General features: G+C 38.8%; 1 protein-coding gene across 2 annotated transcripts in view; it reads left to right on the top strand.

The window, feature by feature from the left end:
* The window catches only part of hdac8 (histone deacetylase 8), a 54,208-nt gene extending 34,000 nt beyond the window's left edge, over positions 1 to 20,208 (top strand). The window contains exons 8-11 of one of the 2 annotated variants that reach the window (XM_080187700.1): positions 2,949 to 3,121; positions 4,109 to 4,203; positions 10,287 to 10,392; positions 16,920 to 20,208. In XM_080187700.1, the coding sequence (XP_080043826.1) occupies positions 2,949 to 3,121; positions 4,109 to 4,203; positions 10,287 to 10,392; positions 16,920 to 16,942 (397 nt within the window). In that variant the 3' untranslated portion in view covers positions 16,943 to 20,208. Of the gene's footprint in view, positions 1 to 2,948; positions 3,122 to 4,108; positions 4,204 to 10,286; positions 10,393 to 13,749; positions 13,810 to 16,919 lie in introns of those variants that run through there. The other variant, XM_080187701.1, reaches the window with a different exon arrangement.

Consider the following 20,208-nt stretch of genomic DNA (forward strand, 5'->3'; position numbering starts at 1 on the left):
TAGTGAGGTTAAAGTTTAAGGGCGCAGAAAGAACACTTGGCCTCTTCCCAGATGGTACTTGATGCTTTTCTTTATTCCATTTAAAAAAAAAAGTTTTCTAAGGACTTTTCAGTATCTGTTCAGAGTTGCCTGTGCTTTACAATTTAGTTTGTGGGACCCTCAAGCTGTGGAATTACGCACAAGACTGATTCTCCCCTATCTCCCAACTTGATCTCTCAATATCGCATGTTTTTGTTTTCAAAATTATTTCTGTCAGCTGGTGAAAAGTAAAATAACACATCATTGCAGAAAATACATCACTTTAGTCTATTGTAACAGAATGCCATTCTGCTGATTGTACAAATTTATAGAAAAATGCGATGAGAGGCAGTAACTTAACCTTTGTTATCCTCTGGGATTATCTCTGAAATCCTCATATGAGATTTTAACCTATCAAAATCCATTCACTCTAAGTAGAAAATTTTGATTTAATACTTGGGTGACTTAGGTGGCAATATGTTGTTAACCTCCAGCAGTATTCAATATTGTTAGACTTCTGGGAGTAATGTCTATCTCCAATACTGCCACTGTGTCCTCCTTGGGTATTTCACCATTATACTGTTGCTGACGAGTGAAATAGAGGTCTTCCTTTAGATGTTTCTCAATATTTCTTTGTAACCGAATGCTAGGAAATAAGTCAGAATACTAAGGAATAACTGGTCCCAGTTTTATCCTCCTTCCCTAGCCTAAGACAGACTCCCATCATAAAACAGAGTGAATACGTGGATCATTCATTCCGTTGCCAATCAACAACAGGAATCTATTCTGAAAATCAAATTTAATTGTAGAATCTAACAATAGTTTTAACTATATTTGCTTGGGGAGAGGGTAATATTTTTGTTAAATGATCAATGTTAATATTGTCATCAAGTAAGCTGGGTTAGAGGAATTACTGCATCAAATTAAAATGGTGTAATATGATTAATCTGCCTCCCTGCTTTAATTGCATTCCATTCCATTGCATTGCCATTCTAACATTGGATTGAATTTTGTTGGACTAGTCCTACCAGCTGGCTGGAAAGCTGGAAGCAACCGTACTTCAAAGTTTTTGGGAGCCCTGACCCAATTGTGCAGGCAGGCAATTAATTGCCTGGAGTTGCTGTTCCTGACCTTGAAATAGACAATATCTCACCAAGAGCTGCTGACAAATTGGAGGCCAGACAGCTCTTCACACTCAGTGGTTCTGCAGACAGCATTGGCAAATCCTGAAACTGCACCCAGCCCAGAGAAAATTCATAGATGCTGTCCTCGGATTGAGGTAAATGGGGTCACTGGAGATAGTTCAGAAGGTTCTGGCAAGATGGGTAGATATTCAACAGAGATGGCCTTGTTGCTGGGGAGGATTGCCCGATCATAATAGCCTCTCTGCAGGGAAGCTGCTAGTTTTTATTGGATGGTTGTCCCACATGGTAGAGGCCTTCTCTGTATTCCCCTCCTCCGCCATTTGATATCATGCCGGCAGTGAAGGAAAGATGCCTTTCAGGGTCTCAGTTGACTTCTGGGCAGGAACACTGTCCTCGACCCTGCAGCTGAGAGGATTCCAAGGCATTGGGAAAGCAGAGGATGCCTTCTCTGACCACGCTGCCTCCCAACCTGCACCTAAGGTCCTTGTTAAATTCCTTTCAGTGTGTTTGCATGTTTTATCAGTCAATCTTGTTAGTGGTGATATTTGCTGGGATCATGACAAGATCTCAACTTATGGTAATCCAGTTTTCCTGCATTTCTCAGCCAGAACCCTGTGTAGTTGACTGAATCTGTATTGATCTTAGTTCAGTTGCCTTGAGCTGTCAGACACAGTAATTATTTGCACTACTACCCTATGCTAATGACTTTGGTTTTTCTAATTTAACTGTCTCACGCTGTCAGCACAGGTAATTGCTTCACTTATTATGGTGCCGTTCAAGAATATGATGTGCACAATCAACAGACCCTTCAAAAATATTTTGGTTAATAGGATTTCCTGTTGACCAGACTGGTTCTTGCAGAATTTGAGTTGGTTATCGGGAATATTTAGGGTTAAACCTAAAAGATCATTTAGCTTTTGTTTTGAATTCGAAGAGCAATTGCTCCAAGAAGAGAATTCCTAACGAGAGATGTGTTGTGCTTATGTAATACTGTTTTAATTATAGTTGTGTAATGTTAATCTTGGAGATCCTTTACAAACAATATTTATGATGAAAAGATTATGTGGAAGCTGTAAGCCATTAGTTGTCACAGGAAGAATAGCATTGGTATTAAGGGGGACCGTGGTAACTCACTCCAGGTGCCAGCCAGGGATGGTAAGTTTATTCCAGTTAACTATTTAAAGAAAAAAATCTAACTCTCTAAAGCAGACGTAAACTTTTAACTTTGATTTTATTTAATTTCTATATATTTATTCATTGTGCAAATTTAAGAATACTGGTTTTGTGAAGATGTTTTTCTGTATTGGATAATTTAGCCATGAACAGATTTTTGGATTAATAAGGTGTACATGCAGCTATGTGATCAGGCAGTTAAACATTGAATTTTTTTTAAGGAAGTTAATTTCCCTGAAGGAAATGGCATGAGGGATAAAATCAGGTGGAAGATCATCTTAGCGTACTCTCATCAAATTTCCTATTAGTGAATTCAAAACCAGGTTTTCACACCTTTCGCTTGATCGCACTATATGAATTCTGTTCTATGAAGGATGGCAAATCTTGGATAAGTTGAGAGTCAATGAAGCATAGTTCTTGTATTAGACTGGCCTATTTTTTGCATTTTTGGATAGTGGGCATTGCTGACAAGATCAACATTTATTGCCCGTTCCTATTTGGGAATAGGATTGATGATGAGAAAACTATTGATTACAGTCATCCTGCATTGCCACATATAGCAAATGTCTGTTATCCAATAATATCTGTTCCCTTATTTTGTTTCCTCATTAGTGTGTTAAAAGAGGTATATGCATCATTCAATCCTGAAGCAGTGGTCTGCCAGCTCGGAGCAGATACTATTGCTGGAGACCCAATGTGCTCCTTTAATATGACACCAGTGGGAGTGGGAAAGTGCCTGCGTTACATTCTGAACTGGGAATTGCCAACTTTGATCTTGGGAGGAGGTGAGTCCATCTGTCTTTTGTTGCAACATGTTTAATAGTTGCAGAGGTGATTGAAAATTGCAAATAGAAAAGTAACCAGTTCACTGATAAGTTGCAATGTCGACCATAAGGAGGAGTCTATTGCTGTAAAATGCACTTTTCAAAGTGTATTTTATAAAGATAGAACTCTTTAGTAATTGTGCAGATACATACATCATATAGTGTGGTATGCAAGCAAACTGGCCAGGAAGGCCCAGGATCTACCCCAGGCCTGCGCAGAATGAACACATGTTAGCTGAAATGAAAGTGGAAGTTCTGCAAATTCCGTCACTTGAGTTGGCTAGTAAAGCATCTTGGGTTACCACTCCTTATTTATAACAGTGATTTGTCTAGAAGCCTGTGTGTTAAATTCAGGGAGGATTTGAATTCATCAATGATGCAATCACAGTTAAATAAGTGAGAGATTGTATAGAACGTGGGATTTGAGTTCAAATCAATCCCAGACTGATGGAATTAAACCTCTGTTTGCTGTAAGCATCCTGTACAAAATAAATTTGGAGCAGTTTTAGCTCAGATTATAATAGACATGTTCTTAAAGTACTGGGCCTGGGTAATATACTGTGTCAGTCGGCACAGATGTGATTAGCCGAATGGCCTCCATCTGCAGTGATTCTGTTATGTTCTAGGCCATGATCTGGGGTTCTAATGAGGCTGTCAATAACGTTAGTCACATTATTGTGGAAGATTTAAAAAGGTACAGATACTCCACGTACTGTGAATTAAATGCATTGATCAACTCAGAAAAACTGTTATTGGATAGTAGAGGAAGAAAGAAATATGAAATAATTGGAAATCTCCACAAGCCATTAGGCACCATGACTTCAACCAACTTTTAAAATGTAAACGTGGAAGGATTTTATTAAGGTCAGACAGTAACAGATAACATTGTCACTGAGCCTTCTACCAAATAAATTATTTCTGTGTGGTTTGCTTTTTTGGTGGAGACAGGGGGCTATAACCATGCTAACACAGCACGATGCTGGACATATCTGACTGCCGTTGTCCTTGGAAAAACCCTGTCCTCGGAGATTCCAGATCATGAGGTAAAGCTGCAACAGGCTTCCTTTTCTTGCTATCTGCTGAGTCACTCTGACTAATCAAACCTGGGACTTTTACTCTGAATACAGTTTTGTAGTCAAATGACAGCACAACAATAATGCACTGTCTCTTCATTTCCCCCAGAATGATGGGCTTGTTCTGGCTGAAGTAAGCTACAACTGTTTGATTCATAAACGAAGCATTTCGCCCTTCTTTAATCATTACTGAGAGGCCTCTCTGGGCATTCTGCTACCATTAGATTTTGAATTTTTTTTGGATATGGATAGTATTGTGCTGATTGTATAATTCTTTTCAAACATTTATGTATTTGCTGTTATACAAATACATTGATTCTATAAAAATATAATGTTTTGCTTATCTTACAAGTTCCTTTTGTTTTACCTGAATGACTGTTGCGTAGTGTACTGAACAGGGCTACTTATTGTGCAGAGCAAAAAGACTTAATTGCATGGATTGTAAGGGACAGATTACCGGGGGTAGAGTTGTAAGTGACCCCAGTACCATAGTTGGACACTCACAACTCATGATCTTGTATGCATTGACATTAGAGAAAATTATACCTTCCATCAATGTGGTAAATCTGGTCCAGTTGCATAATGTTTTTAATACAGTTGTTTAATTGTTCCTGCACTAAATGAACTTTCTGCCAATGCTCTGACCCACCTTTCAGCTATATATGAGTAGAGTTGTAGATCTTATGCTTTCATCAATATGAAAGATCATCCTGCCAACAACCACCTAAGTGTAGGATTGAAGATCATGTTTCAGGTTTCAAATACTGGGCCTAAGTATTTAGAAGGTGGAATTTAATCAAGGGCAGCATTGTGGCACAGTAGTTACCACTGCTGCCTCAACACCAGGGACCTGGGTTTGATTCCAGTCTTGTGCGATTGTCTGTGTGGAGTTTGCACTTTCTCCCTTTGTGCTCTGTTTTCTTCCCATGATACAAAGATGTGCAGGTTAGGTGGATTGGTCATGCTAAATTGTATCAAGGTGTGCAGGTTAGGGGGATTAGTGACGTAAATGTGTGGAGTTACGGGAATAGAGAAGGAGTTGGGCCTGAGTAAGATGCTGTGTCAGGAATCGGTTCAGACTTGATGGGCTGAAAGGCCTCCTTCTGCACTGTAGGGATTCCAGGACATTATGAAGTCCAGAATGGTGAAGATTGGAGTCAGCCTTCCTGCTTCTCAGCCAATTGAGGCCAATTTAGGGCCACTCCGACTGCCACAGGGCATCTACTAAGAGCAAGGGGACTTGGTACCCCAAGTAGGCATACCTGACAGCCTGCCTGTGGGCTCAGAGTTGAGGGTCCCTCTCGATTGGGCACACTGAGCCTCCTGGAGGGTTCTTCCAGTGGCAAGGGCTGTCCCTCTATAAAAGCACATCTGCGCTACACAACAATCTCACACTACAGTGGCAAGCAACTTTCTCTTCCAGGCACCTAGTGAATGGTTCTGGTCTAGCACCTGCCAGAGACTCAGGAGTGACCACTGTTTTTGGCGGCACTGCTGGGACTGAAGAGATTTAGATTTAGAATCCCTATATGAGACCATTCAGCCCATCGTGTGTACCGTCAACAATCCGACCCAGGCCCTGTTCCCATAACCCCACGTGTTTATCCTGCCAATCCCACTGACACTAAGGGGCAATTCAGCACGCCTAATTCAACCTTACCTGCATATCTTTAGACTGTGGGAGGAAACCAGAACACCCAGAGGAAGCCCACGCAGACACAGGGAAAACGTGCAAACTCCACAGAGACAGTCATCCGAGACCAGAATTGAACCTGGGTCCCTGGCGCTGTGAAGTAGCAGTGCTAACCACTATGCACTGTGCCGCCCAGCATGTTATGCTAACATGATATAGAATTAGATTGAGGCTGGAGGGAGTGTAAGATTCATCATGCCAGTCACTTAAAAATGTGAGATAGAACAACCTAGAGTAAAAGCAAAATACTGTGGGTGCTGGAAATCTAAAATAAAAACAGAAAATGCTGGATAAATTCAGCAGGTCTGGCAACATCAGTATATTGAGAGAGAGAAACAGAGTCCATATGACTAGACTCAAAACATTAATTTTGTTTGTTTCTCTCTCCGTAGATGCTGCCAGATCTGCTGACTCTATACAGCATTTTCTGTATTTAGAAAAATCTACAGTGCTGGCAGGTCTGTCTCATTTGTGTTAAAGGTTTTAGTTAGTTAATTCCAGGTATGGAACAGAGTTTAATATGCCAACAAAGAATGAAATGAGGATATATATTCTAACTATTAAAAAAAATTCTGTGCTGCAGGGACGCTACGATAATCTGTGGCTGCCATGCTTTATTTAAAAATACATACCTGGCCTTTTGTAGGGACTTTATGACCAAATTAACTGGACACCTTATTACGGAATCCTAATCTAGTTATATTGTATGTCAGGCCTTTGTATATTGAGATTGTTTACATCTGTGAGATCTTCTGTGTCTCAGAAACAGCTGCTTTGATTTGTTTGTGAAGGATATTTTTTGTCTGCAATTTGGACATCAAAGCAAAGGATGGAAGGCATCTGCCACATTTTTTATCTTTTCATAATTTGCTGTATTTGTATATGTTGAGGCTAATTTCTCCTAAAATGTTTCATTCACGTCTAAAACTTACTGAACAGAGCTGCAAATTTTTAGAACTTTTATTGTTTAAAGGAACAGATGAGATGAAGTTAAGTCTTTTACTTGTTGATATTTATCTGTTGATCGCTTTTGCCTCTGCATAATTTTACTTCCAATAAATCAAATTTAGCTGTTTAGTCTGAACTGCACAGTTTGATCATGTGATGTTCTTCCATAGCTATGATATCAGAAGTATGGGTAACTTTCTCCTGCTATTGCTTATCGCCTTGGCGTAAGAGTTCTTCACAGTAGAAGAAGCATTGATTTCAAATGCTGTCATTATCCTGTAGCAGAGTACATTAAGTACCATCCAGCATTGTACTGTACAGGTTATTAATTTGTATCTTGCTAATTGCAGGTTTCCATTCTGCTCTTTTAACACATTAATATAAACGTCATAGCAAATGTAATCCAAATTAGTCCACTGGAAACAGATTGAGAGCCGTAGTACAGGGTAGGGGGGGAAGCTATCTCTTGGCTCACTGAGCTGATGATGATCTTTTGTGAGTTATGCAGTGAATATAAGATTCCTTTGACCTCTGTCAGCAGGGAGGTACTCTGTTCTAGGCGAGACAATTCCTGGAATCTCAAACAGCCTGTTCGCTCTGAGTTGCTATGCCAACTGTCAAATGGTGATTTACACAACTTGTGCTTTTATTTCTTCTTGGTACAAGGTAGTTGTTCGTTTGAATCGGTAAATAGATTTTTTTATTTTTTTCTGTGTGGCACAACAACTGCAAGGACAGGAAAACATGTTGAGGGGTCTCAGAAGTGGAAATGTCACTGTAGTCCTGCAGTGATGGCTAGTGTTTGTTTCCATTATCAACATGCTGCGTTGGTGATGATCTTTGATATTTCATTATGGAAAGGTGCTAAGGTATTCAGGGTCTCCCAGTAGTGAGGGAAGCAGTCATCTTAGTATGGTTCAGTGCCTCTTACCAACTTGTTTCAGGGCACAATTGGGTGAACCCTGCAAACATGTCACTCACTCTCCCAGTCTCTGAATACCACCTCAAGAGAGGCAATTAGAAAAGATAATAAATTTTACAAAAGCAGCATAAAGAAATAATCAACCATCACAAATTATAATTCTGAAGTTGCAGAGGGAGGATTAAGATTGTGGTCAAGAAATTAAAAGACAGGACTGAGAAATGTGGAATGACTTGAAGTAAGAACTTCAGTGGTCCCAGTCTAATTTCAGAATGCAGTCTGAGCTTTGAAAGGACATTAACTGCTCCATTCCCAAGGATAATTAATGTCATTGCCTGCACTGAAGGAACTGACATTTCCTCTTGTAATTAAGTTTGTGTGTGCAGATTAGGGCATCTGTTCACACAGTGCTAGTTTGAATTTAATTTTTTATTTCCAATCATTCTCACACACAGTATAGTGAAGCACACTAGTTTTTTGTTATTTTTGTTTTATGTTTTGGAGTATTTTCATGAATACGTGAACAGTAGTTCTTTTTAAAAAGTTATTGTTTTTGCTTCACATTCTCTTCCCTGTGCATGTTTAATTGGATACCTTTTCTCAGGACTCTGCTATTCCAGCTGCTACTGACCAAGATGAGGTTTCATTGTGCTACACTACAGCTTTTTTAAAGATTGGATAGGTTTTGAGGAAAAAAAGTTGACGAGGTTTAGCATCCTTAAGAAATTGAGTGGCATGGTGGCACAGTGGCTAGCACTGCTGCCTCACAGTGTCAAAGACCCGGGTTCAATTCAGGCCTCTGGTCACTGTCTGTGTGGAGTTTGCACACTCTTCTCATGTCTGTGTGGGTTTCCTCCAGGTGCTCTGGTTTCCTTCCACAGTCCAAAGATGTGTGATAAATTGTCCTTAGTGTCAGGGGAATTGACAGGGTAAATACCTGGATTATGAGAATAGAGCGTGGCTGGGATTATGATCAGTGCAGACTCAATGGTCCAAATGGCCTCCTTCTGCACTGGGATTATTTTCTATGATTATCTTCTTTGATCATGAAAATCCTTGCCATACACTTGCAGCGAAATTACAGGCTTTTATCAGACATCATATCCCACCCACCTCTAGGGGAAAAGTTTGCAGTTTGGAAACAAATTTGTGATTCACCATTTCTTGCTTTATGTCTCTTAGCTCCCCCGTTCAGCCTGATTAGATTGTATTGCTTGAGTTTTGGATTACTTCACCAGACCTGGTGATCATTTTAACACAAAAGACGTTTTTGAATGTCAAAGGCTGGGATTATAATCAAGCCACCAGTGTCGAGATTATATACTTTGCGTGGACCATTGTCAATTTAGACTGAGATTAGAACCTAGCCACCTAGGATGCGAATGTGCAATTCTCGTTGAAAATAAAGTGGACCATTAGTAAACAGAAAACAGTGAGTCAGTGCAACCTGAACTCTGCGCTGCTAATCTCTGGTTGGGTTTACAACTCCTTTGTCATGAGTATAATTGGTTCCGCTTGTATGGAGCTTCAAGTTACCTCATTATTTATCAACACCCAGACAGTGTGGTTGGCACTTCCTGCAATTACTCCAGAAGACGTTGTATGGCAGAATTTACAGCCAATTGCCCTTACAAATCCTGCCTGTTACACTAAGTAATGAGCTTGAATTGCTCTCTGTTGACGGAAATAATTGATTAAGATTAGTGATTACTTTTTCGTATTAAAGACATGGTCAGGTAACCCTATATTGGGAAATGCTCAATGAACTATAGTAATGTGAGTCTTAGAACGTTCCTATTTCACAGTTTGATTATAGGGAAGAGACAATGCTAGAATCTCCTCGGTTTTTCCAGCATTTACTGTTGTCCTTTCAGATTTCCAGCATCCACAGTATTTTGCTTTTGTTTATATTGAAACTACAAGTTCCAATGTAGTTGGGAACCTGCTGCTGTAAATATCATCGAACTTCAGAGTATTGGTATTCCGTACTGTAGGGGTTAAAATAGATCTACCTAAGTAGACTCTACATCCTATCTTTTCAATTCATTCATGCAATATGAGCATCAATGGCACACACTGTACTTGTTGCACTGTACTTATCCCTAATTGTTCTTGAGAAGGTGATAGTGTGCTGCCTTTTTGAATACAACTAAGTGGCTTGCAAGGCTCTTTCAGAGGGTAGTTAAGAATCAACTATATTGGTTGTAGGTATGGCGTCATATACAGACAAGACCTGATAAGGGCAACAGATTTTCTTCCCGAAGGAACATTAGCAAACAGTTGATACTTTTAAAACAATTGGGTAGTTTCATGCTCATCATGACAGATTCTAGCATTTTTTTTTTCAGATTTGTTTAATTGAATTTAAATTTGGATTTGAACTTGTGCACTGTACCACAATCCTTATAACTTTGAATCTGTGTATACGTACTCTGCTTAACATTGTTGCAGACTTTTCAATGCCGCTACTAACCACAATTGACCTCTCAGTACTTTACAGAGTATGGACCTGATTATGTTCTAGAAATCACCCGAAGCTGTAGGACTGACCAGAATGATCCCCAGCGGATTGAGCAGATACTTAACACCATTCGAGGTGAGCACTGTGTACTGTCATGAAATTCAGAAAAGCAGATGAGCTCATATCAAATTGATGGTGAATTTTCTGAATGTGTTCAGGACAGTTTCCTGGAACTATCACAGGGTGGGCCATACTGGAGTTAAAAATAAGTAATGAGCTGGATCTATTTAGTAGCCTAATGTGGCATGACATTTATCCATTAGCACCCTAATATGATTGAGTACGTTGTGCTGTTTGAATGGGAGAGAGGCGAAACAGCTACTAAGATTCAATTAAGGTTGACTTCAACAGGATGAGGCAGATGCTGCCTGCAGTAACATGGTCAAATCTGTTAATGGCTAAAACTGTAGAAGATCAGTGGCGGTGTTCAAATTATAATTTAGTGATACAAATAATACTACTGAGGGGCAGGAGCTCGACCTGCCAAGAAAAAAATAATTGATGACTAAATTGAATCAACAATGACATAAAACTAATTTAGAAAATAATTCCCAGAACTCTGTATGTGAATCCCTCGAATTGGGTTTCACCTCTGCAAAAGTCCTGAAATAGCTTTTATCAAACTCGCAAATGACATCTTGTGTGACTTTGACAGGTGAGCATTCCTCCTGTTCTTCCTTGGCCTATCTGTTGGCTTTGACACAGTTTGACCACATTATCTTCCTCCGTGCTTCTCCATTGTCATCCAGCTAGGTGGAACTGTACTCACCCATCTTCATTCTTGCCTACCTAAATGTAGTCAGAGGTTTTTCTTCCCATTTTTATACTATTCCTGAGGTATGCCTCACAAATTTATCCTTGACACCCTTCTTTTTCTCATGTACATACCATCATTGAGCAACATCATCACAGGGTGGCACAGCAGTTAGCACTGCTGCCTCACAGCTCCAGGGACCTGGGTTCAATTTCCAGCTTGGGTCACTGTCTTTGCGGAGACTGCTGTACTTGTGTCTGCATGGGTTTTCTCCAGATGCTCCAGTTTCTTCTTTCAGTCCAGAAGACTTGCTGGTTAGGTGCATTAGCCATGCTAAATTCTCCCTCAGTGTACCTGGACAGGCGTGGAGTGTGGGAGCTAGGGGATTTTCATGGTAACTTCATTGCAATGTTAATGTAAGCCTACTTGTGACACCAATAAATAAATTTTTAAAAAAACACCTCTCTCCCATTCAATCAGGACAATGTACTCAATCATATTACAGTGCTAATGGATAAATGTCATGCCATATTAGGCTATTAAATAGATGCAGCTCATTACTTATTTTTAAAAACATGCTGTCCATAAATTCACATGTATGGCAATGATACCATCTTGACCTCACCTCTGCCTCTCTCAATTGCTTCACCGCTTATAAATCAATGTCAGCCAAGCAGTTTATTCAGTATTGGATGAGCAAAAAGAATCTCCAACTAAATATAAGGAAGACTAAAACTTTTTTTTGGTCCCAATTCCAAATTATTTTCCCTAATCCCCTGACTCCATCCTTCTCACTAGCATTTGGTATGTTGCTGAATCATATTGTTCACAACCTTGATGTTATACTGGATCTAAAAATGAGCTTCTTAACACTTAACCTGTGCCATCACTAAGACTGTTTTCACCTCTGTAACATCAGACACCTTCATTGTCTCAGGTCACCTGCTACTGAAACCCTCATCCATGCTTTTGTTATCACTTGGCTATTTGAATGCATTGATGGCTGGCCTTTCACATTCTCTCCTTGCTAAAGGTCATCCAAAACTCTGCCTGTGTTCTTACTTTCACTAAGTCCCATTTGTCTGTCACCCCTATGAACACTGACCCACCTTGGCTTCCATTAAGCAACTTAGAAACATAGAAAAACTATAGCATAATACAGGCCTTTCCACCCACAAAGTTGTGCCAAACCTGTCCCTACCTTAGAGATTACTAGGCTTACCTATAACCCTCTATCTTACTAAGTTCCATGTACTTATCTATAGAGACATAGATTTAAACATAGATTTATCTATGGAAACATCTTGATTTAAAATTCTCATCCTTGTTTTCAATTCCCTGCAATGTCTCAACCCTTCTGTAAACTTCTTCCAGCCCCATAACATTCCAAGATATCAGCACTCCTCACATTCTGGTCACATGAACATCTCTCTTTATCAGTGGCCTTCCCTTCAACTGCGAAGGCCCTAAATTCTGGAATTCACTCTGAACGCCTCTCTAGTCCTCCTTCAAGTTGCTCCTTTAAAAATTACCTCATCTGTCCTAAATGTCCTTACATTGCTTTTTGTCAAATTTTGCTTTAAAACTCTGCTATTAAGTGCCTATGGCTGTTTTATTTAATTAGGATTGCTGTATAAATGTAAGTTGTAGAAAATACACACAAAATCCTTATGAATAGCAAATGCATAAAGAACAGAAATGGGTGACAAAATATAGTAAGAGCTACAAAGAAGGAGTATGAAAATAAACTTGAGGGAAATCAAATTAACGCTACTGAAGAAAATAATGGCCAGAAATATAGGCACCCTTACCTGGCCAATGAATGACCACTTTAAAGTTACCTCCTGCTACAGCTGGTAGCTTACTGGTGGCAAGGGTGCTCATACCACATGCGACGCTGTCAAGTAAAGGTTGGCAGTAGGGCAGCTGGCTTGGCTGTGAGATGGTTGGGGGTTCCTCCTGCTCAGGAAACCTATACCTAATGAAACCGTCTCCCCATTGCAATAGAAATGGCTGCCCCTGCTTTGCACTCCACCCCCTTGTCTCTCAATCAGGCCCCTTCATCCCTCCCCTCACTGGGACCTGCTTGACTGGCTCTGACGAAGCCTTCAGGAACATTCCATGACTTGACTGCAGCCCAGCAGTGATCACTGCTTATGGACATGTTGCTGGTCATCTGGAGGTAGGATATTCTCACATACAGGGACAAAAGCTATACTCTCAGGCAGCTAACTGCCTAACAACTATAAAATCTGTTTGTGGTTTCCCAGGCCAGAGGACGTGGGCTCACTCCTGACTTTTCACGAAGTGGTCAGGGCCAAAACCATCAAACATTCCAACCAATGTCACTGAAGATTGCTAAATCTTAGACAGATTTCACATTAGGATTTTAAAGGAAATAGACAAGAAAATTGCAGGTGCCTTTACTGTAATTTTCCAAAGGAATTATTTCTTTAGATTGGAAAATTCCTGATGTAATTCCACTATTTAAGAAAGGCGATAGAAGAAAACCAGCGCGTCGTAGACTAGATAACCAACATCTGTTGTCAGCAAGTTATTAAAGTTTATAATTTAGGAAAGGGTCACTGAACATCTGGAAGGCTTTCGCTGATCGTAGAGAATCATCATGGTAAAATAGGTCATGCCTGATAAACCTGTTTGGTTTTGTTTTTGAAAAGGTAACTGAAATAGTGTACAAGAGAATCTCGATGGATATCGTTTATATAGTCTTTCAGAAGATAAAATCCTTGATAAGAAATTGGTAGCTAAGCTTGGAAGTCCATGAAGTAACTGACTCAGTTAGGAAATGGGCTAAATAGTGGGTGATAGAAAGTAGGCTGAATAGGCAGATACTCTAAATAGCAGTGCTGACTAGTGCTTGGTTCTCAACTGTTCACAACATTCACCCGACTTTGCGATTGAGAGTCACGTTTTCAAGCTTGCCAATTCCACAAAGCTGGGAAGCATTGTAAGCAGTGCTGATGAAACATTAAATTACAAAGAAATTAAGTAAATGAGCAAAACACTGGCAAATGGATTTCAATATAGACAAGTGGGAGCTCTCCACTTTGTATATGAAGAGATAGAAAAAAGTGTTATATAAATCATGCAAAGCTAGAAACAATGGCTGTCCAAAGAGAATGAGAGCCCATGTAAGTAGATTATTACATATTACAAACAGGTACAAAGATAATCAAGAAGTGAGTGGAATACTGGTGTTTGTGTCCAGAAGATTAGAATGTAAGAGGCTTGTAGTTATGCTACAGCTATACAAAGCCTTAGTTTGACTCAGCTGGAATGCTGTGTTCAGTTCAAACTGATTTATTGGTCTTGGAGGGAGTGTAGTTCAAAGTTATTAGAGAACATGGCCTGAAAATAAGAGCTATGCCTTTCTGGAGTTAAATTAGGAAACACTTCTACTTGCAAAGGAAGTTTTGAACTCTCTTCTGCAAAATGCAGTTGTTAATTTTAAATCTGAGATTGATGGATTTCAGTTGAAAGGATTTCAAGAAAATGGAACAAAAGTTGGAGAATGGAGTTAGTTCGTAGATGGGGTATGACATCACTGAATGTTGGAACTGGCCTGAGTGGCTAACTGACATACTCCTGTGTTCCAAAAGGTGGAATCACGGGTCAGCGCTAGTTATAATGGGTACTGGCTCATGGGCTTCCTTAAGGAGATGTCTTTTTCCATTCTGGATTTCTGGTCTGAGGGACACAAAATTAAATCAGGATATCCATTTTCTAGTTAGGCAGAGAAATTCTACAGTAATCATAAGAGTTTGAGTGACTCAAAGATGGTTGTACTTCCAATTTTCTTTCATGGTCCTATTATTGGGAATTTTCCTGTCACCTTTTCAATACTGAACTTGCCCATAAAAGTATGGCTAGGATTAGAGTTCAACGGTAGAAGATCAAACTTTTTCCCCTCCATAATCAATGGTTAAGTTTACTGGCATAGTGTTCTGTTGATAAAGCCCTTCTTTCCAGAAGTATTTATTTATATAGCATCTTTACTGCCGATGTTCCAAGGCACTTCACAGGACTAGTATCAATCAATATTTCACAAACTTAAAAAGTGATTAAACTGTATAGCTATCCTCTGAAGTTGGACTTATCTTCTACTTGCCAAGGTGCTATGATCTGAGTAGTGGGAAAGTTAGCTGGATTACATTTTTTAAGATAATGTCAGATTTGTTGCAAAGAAAAGTAAACTGCTCAAATTTAATTACACAACAATGATCAGTCCAACTTCACTGTTTGGGGTCCGGAAAAGGTCTATCAAGAAGCTAAACTGAAATTACATCTATAGTTTACAACCTATCCTTTTGAAGTGGAAGCATTTTACTTCCTATTTAAATGTGGCACAGTAAGCGCCATAGACCCAGGTTCGATCCCTGGTTGGGTCACTATATTTGCGGTGTTTGCATGTTTTCCTCTGTGTGGGTTTCCTCCCACAGCTGAAAAGACGTGCTCCTTGCAACATTGGAAATTAAAACCTAAGATCTGTTGTGCAACCTCAATATGGACAGCCAACATAAAATGCACTGAGAGCTTCCATAGCAGTAATCCATAAGTCTCATTAGATGCACAAATAATAACATTAAGAAACTGTCCCACAATATAACTGGTGAACCTGAGCATCGCCGCAGCCCAAGAGTCTCTTTTTGGACCTTGTGCTGTTGAGGAAGCCATGATTAAAAGAAAACTCACCCTGGCACCCTAGTCCGTTGCCACCTTTGTCTAATTCTGTCTGCTCTCCTTTCGTTTAAACTTTCTGGAAAATCCCTATTAGCATTCAAAATTCAGGTTTCATGAGCACCAGCAAATTATTCAAATTGACCAGTATGTGCTATCTGGCAATATCAGATCATTACTTCACAGGTGCATGGAATATCTTAGCAGCATGGTTGGCAAGTCTGCAAAATGAGATTTTCGTTGCATCTGGCTATAGCTAATCATGCAAAAATATACTTTTGTGAGCTTGTAATAGTGGGTATAGCTAAGCATAAGTATTGTGTCTCTAAGCACACCGTACAAAATGCAACCTGAACACAGGAAATGCACTTGTTTAACATGTTAACTGTCAAGAATGCATTTCTGCAAGTACCATATGCTTGGTGGTGCAATTGTTCAAAGTGCAAAAGCAGAAGGTGGCAATACATATATAATAAAACAGTATTTTTTTCTTAGTTGTGATGCTTGAATGCCATTAGTCTTAAACAACATTATATAAACTTATATTATTGAAATTTTCAGAATAAAATTGTGTTCATTATCAGATTTTACTATATCAGGAGTTAGCTATTGGGCCTTCCTGATAGTTTGATAAATTGAAAATTCAAGTTAGTTAAAATTGACTGTTTTGGATTGTGTTCAATCTATTTCTTCATTAAAAGTTTGCACTGACTAGATGATCTGAGTATATCCTGGACCTAAATTGGAATTAATGCTATTGAATGGTGCAGTTAAAAAGATTGAAACACTGCTTGCACACAGATACAGACATGCATCCCATCTTCCCAATAATTGGAAACAGGAACTTGCCATCTAATTAGCCATATTCTGACACCACAGCAGTAAGCATGATCTCTGTTCTAATGGTAATACAGAAATAATCCTTCTAGAAAGAGATCCTGTCATGGTTGTATGATTTAACATTCATCATTACTATCTATTTCTGCACTTTACTGAGAATACTCCTAGATTTGCTAAAGTGAAGATCTGACTATGTTTGATTCACACTTTTCTGCATGTGTTCTGAAGCTAATATGCTAGTGGCGTCGTGCTATGAACCAGGGAGGGCAAAAGTTTATGTAAAAATATTGTTTTTGTGTGTGTTTTCCAGGAAATTTGAAGAATGTAATTTAATAAATGGTGGGGAGTGAGCGGAAGGCGATAGAAGCCTTTTAACTGAATGCAGTTTGTGGCTGCTTTAGCTGCAGGGGAAACTTGGACGAAATTACTTGCAAGTTCCAAGACAACAGATGTTCATTGAGACTCAAAGCTGCAGTTAACCCTTTCTTGTTCAACTATGTGGGACAGAACATCGGACATTCAACAATTGCAGTATCCTGTTGTATTTGCTTTTCTTATTAACCTCATTATGTTGTAAATATATTTTAACTCATGTTAGTTGCTGCTTTGAAATACAACCTGTAATGGAATTGCAGTTGATTTTGTGGTTGGCCAAAGAGCCTGCCAATTATATATGCTAGGACATGAGTAGCATTTTGCTTTCTGTCCTTAGACACAGAGTTAATAACTTGGTCCAACTGCAGAGAAATTGCAAAAGTGAATATAAAATTTTATACCAAAATAATCCATGTATTGCTCCAATGCACTGATTTTCAAGGAAGGATCTGAATATGTTTTGTCTTTATCTGGCAATTTTCTTGACTAAGAGAGTGGGGGGGAGACATGACTCAGTAAAGATCATGGTCTCATTCGAAGTGGGTAGAAGGAAACAGGAAGTTGAATTTGCCTTCCTCTGGAGCTATTCACGGAGCCTCGTTTAAACTTTGATTACCAAACGCTCGATGAAACCGGCTGTTTTTGTAGGAATGGTGCATATCATAGAGAAAAGAGGTGGTGCATTTAAATTAGAGCATTTTCAGACAAAATGTTAAGTGAACCATCCACTATGACAACTTTTTAAGTTGATCTTTAATTTCTCACTTTGTTTTCTTTGGTTCTGAGAGGATTTTCTGTAGAATCACATTTCAATCCAAGCATGTATGAATTTTGTATTGTTGTTTACATCCTTTTCCCCTGGGGCCCCTAAGGCAGTCACTCTGTGGTGGGGTAGAACTTAGCCCTCCTGCTGACCTAAACAAGCCAATAGTTTGCAGATGCATGGGGTGGCGATGCCAAAAGTAAATATCTCTCAATTTTGTGGTGATTTATATTTCTAATTCTGAAAAATATCAGTGAAAATAAATTTTTGGTGTGTGAGATTAAAAAACCAATTTGGAGCAATAGCTGCAAACTCCATTTTTTTGTTTTTTGAAGCATTCACAATGAGGAGGACAGCTGCCACCAATTACAAACAGTAATTTTAGTTGATAGGCTTACTGGTCAAAATGAATGCCTTTAACTTTATAACATGGATGCCCAATGTGCAGCCATGTGTAACTCTTGAATTTAAGCAGTTTGTCTCATTTCGGTTTATTACATTTGAAGTTAACATGGGTGAAGATTTGGAATAATATTTTTAGTGCTTCAATAAACTAGAACTGTGAGACTTATTATTAACTTGATATGAAAATTAATGGAAAAATGGATATAAACTTAATGTTATTGGCAAGAAATTGGAAATTCCTGTCCAAAGGTCAAATGCCCGTTACACTGAGATATCATTCTAATTGTTTCTTCATAAATATCAATATTGGTAGTCTTAAGGGTTTAGTTATTAAAAGTTATGATCTTTTTAAATGTATTTGTTTAAATACTGAATTCTGATGTGACAAGAGACCTGGGTAAAGAGATTACTGAGCCCAGTACCATGAGGGAGCTGAATTAACTCCAAAATTTGTACAGTGGCTAATACCAGCTGCTGATTCTAGGCCTAACAAAGCAAAGACTTCCGTAAACTCTCCAATACCTGTATCTCATGAAATACAAAAGTATACCTCTGTGTTTACCAAGACAGGCAGCTAGGAAGATCAATTTTCTGGATCTTCCTGGCATTGTGTGGGTCTTGGATAAATCCAGTAAGTTGACTTTTCTATTTATAAATGGCAGAATGTGATGTGGAAACTAAAAGCTGCTACCTCTACCATGGGCCTAGAATGCCACATAAAAATGGTCAAAAAAACTGAGCACTGGCTGGCAAGTATTGCTGAGCCCAGCAAAACTAGAGAAGTGAATTAATAGATGTGCCATTTTAAGTGTTGGTGATGTAGAACCTAATAATGTTTTAAACACAGTTAAAATAACGATTGCTAGTTATTGTCTCTGCTTCTGTTGATGTAAATTCAACTCCCTCACACATCAAGCACAGTAACCTTTAACTTCATATCAAGTCATCTAATCAGTTTCCACTAATTATGTCATTGCCCCCAGTTTGAACAAGAAAAATTGAAATATAGTAGTTACAAAGAGGCTTTGCTGTTTTGTTGGAGTATGGATAAACTCCACTTCTAGTAATATAAAACACACCACATAGAGAGAGAGAGATACTAGGCAAATACTGAACAAGTGAGATTTTTTTCTTGGGCTTGCATTTAATAAGTGCCTTGTCAGTTTTAAATACCTGTGCTCTACTCAATGAACTACTTTTGTAGTGCAGTCACTGTTGATTTAGGCCAGCCTAGCAACGACCCACAAACAGCCGTAAGATGATTCCGTGATTTTTTTCAGTGGTATTGATTGTGGGTGGACTGTTGATTAAAGCACGATCAAAAAAAGATCTGCAAAGAATTAAAACCAACAGAGCAAGAATTAAGTTGAGCACAGAAAAAAGTAAGTGTGGATAACAGTAAAGAGGATACACAATAATTGAGCAAATAAATCACGTGAGAAATTTGAATGCTAAAACTAATTAAAAGGCAGCAGAGTGACAAAATAATGAAAAGGTTGAAATTAGTGAAAATATAGAGAAAGAGATGCAGTCCGTTTTCTCATCCTTGTCACCGTAATTTTGCCTCAAATATCATTACATCGATGTTAAATTTGTAGGAGAATTAATTGAGCTGGAATTGGCAGTGTCAATATCTGGACCTACTCTTCCTAAGTATTCATAATCTGTCTCTATTGAGATGTCTGCCGTGCCACATCCTTTATACACTCAGTAAAACATTCCTGCAAAATGTATTTGTTTATTATAATGCAGAACAATGTCTTGAGGGAATTGTCACAGTTCATCTATGAAGGTTAATTTTTTAAAAAAAGGATGCCTCAGTCTTAGCCAATCCATTCATTCACCAGCAGCTCTTGTAATTGCTTGTTTTTAACACATTTTTTGAAACTAAGTCCTATTTGTGTGTTTCAAACACAAGTTTTTAACTGTACCTCAACCTCATTAAATAATTTTGTGGCATTTTTACTGAGAGCCAAGCTCTAAAAGTGTTTTGTACATTGTTCCTGTTACTGTTTCTTATTTTTGCAGTTCTTGTGATGGTCAGAAACTATATACA

Source organism: Carcharhinus amblyrhynchos, chromosome 4 (assembly GCF_965287045.1).
Source record: "Carcharhinus amblyrhynchos chromosome 4, sCarAmb.v2.hapA, whole genome shotgun sequence".
NCBI lineage: Eukaryota > Metazoa > Chordata > Chondrichthyes > Carcharhiniformes > Carcharhinidae > Carcharhinus > Carcharhinus amblyrhynchos.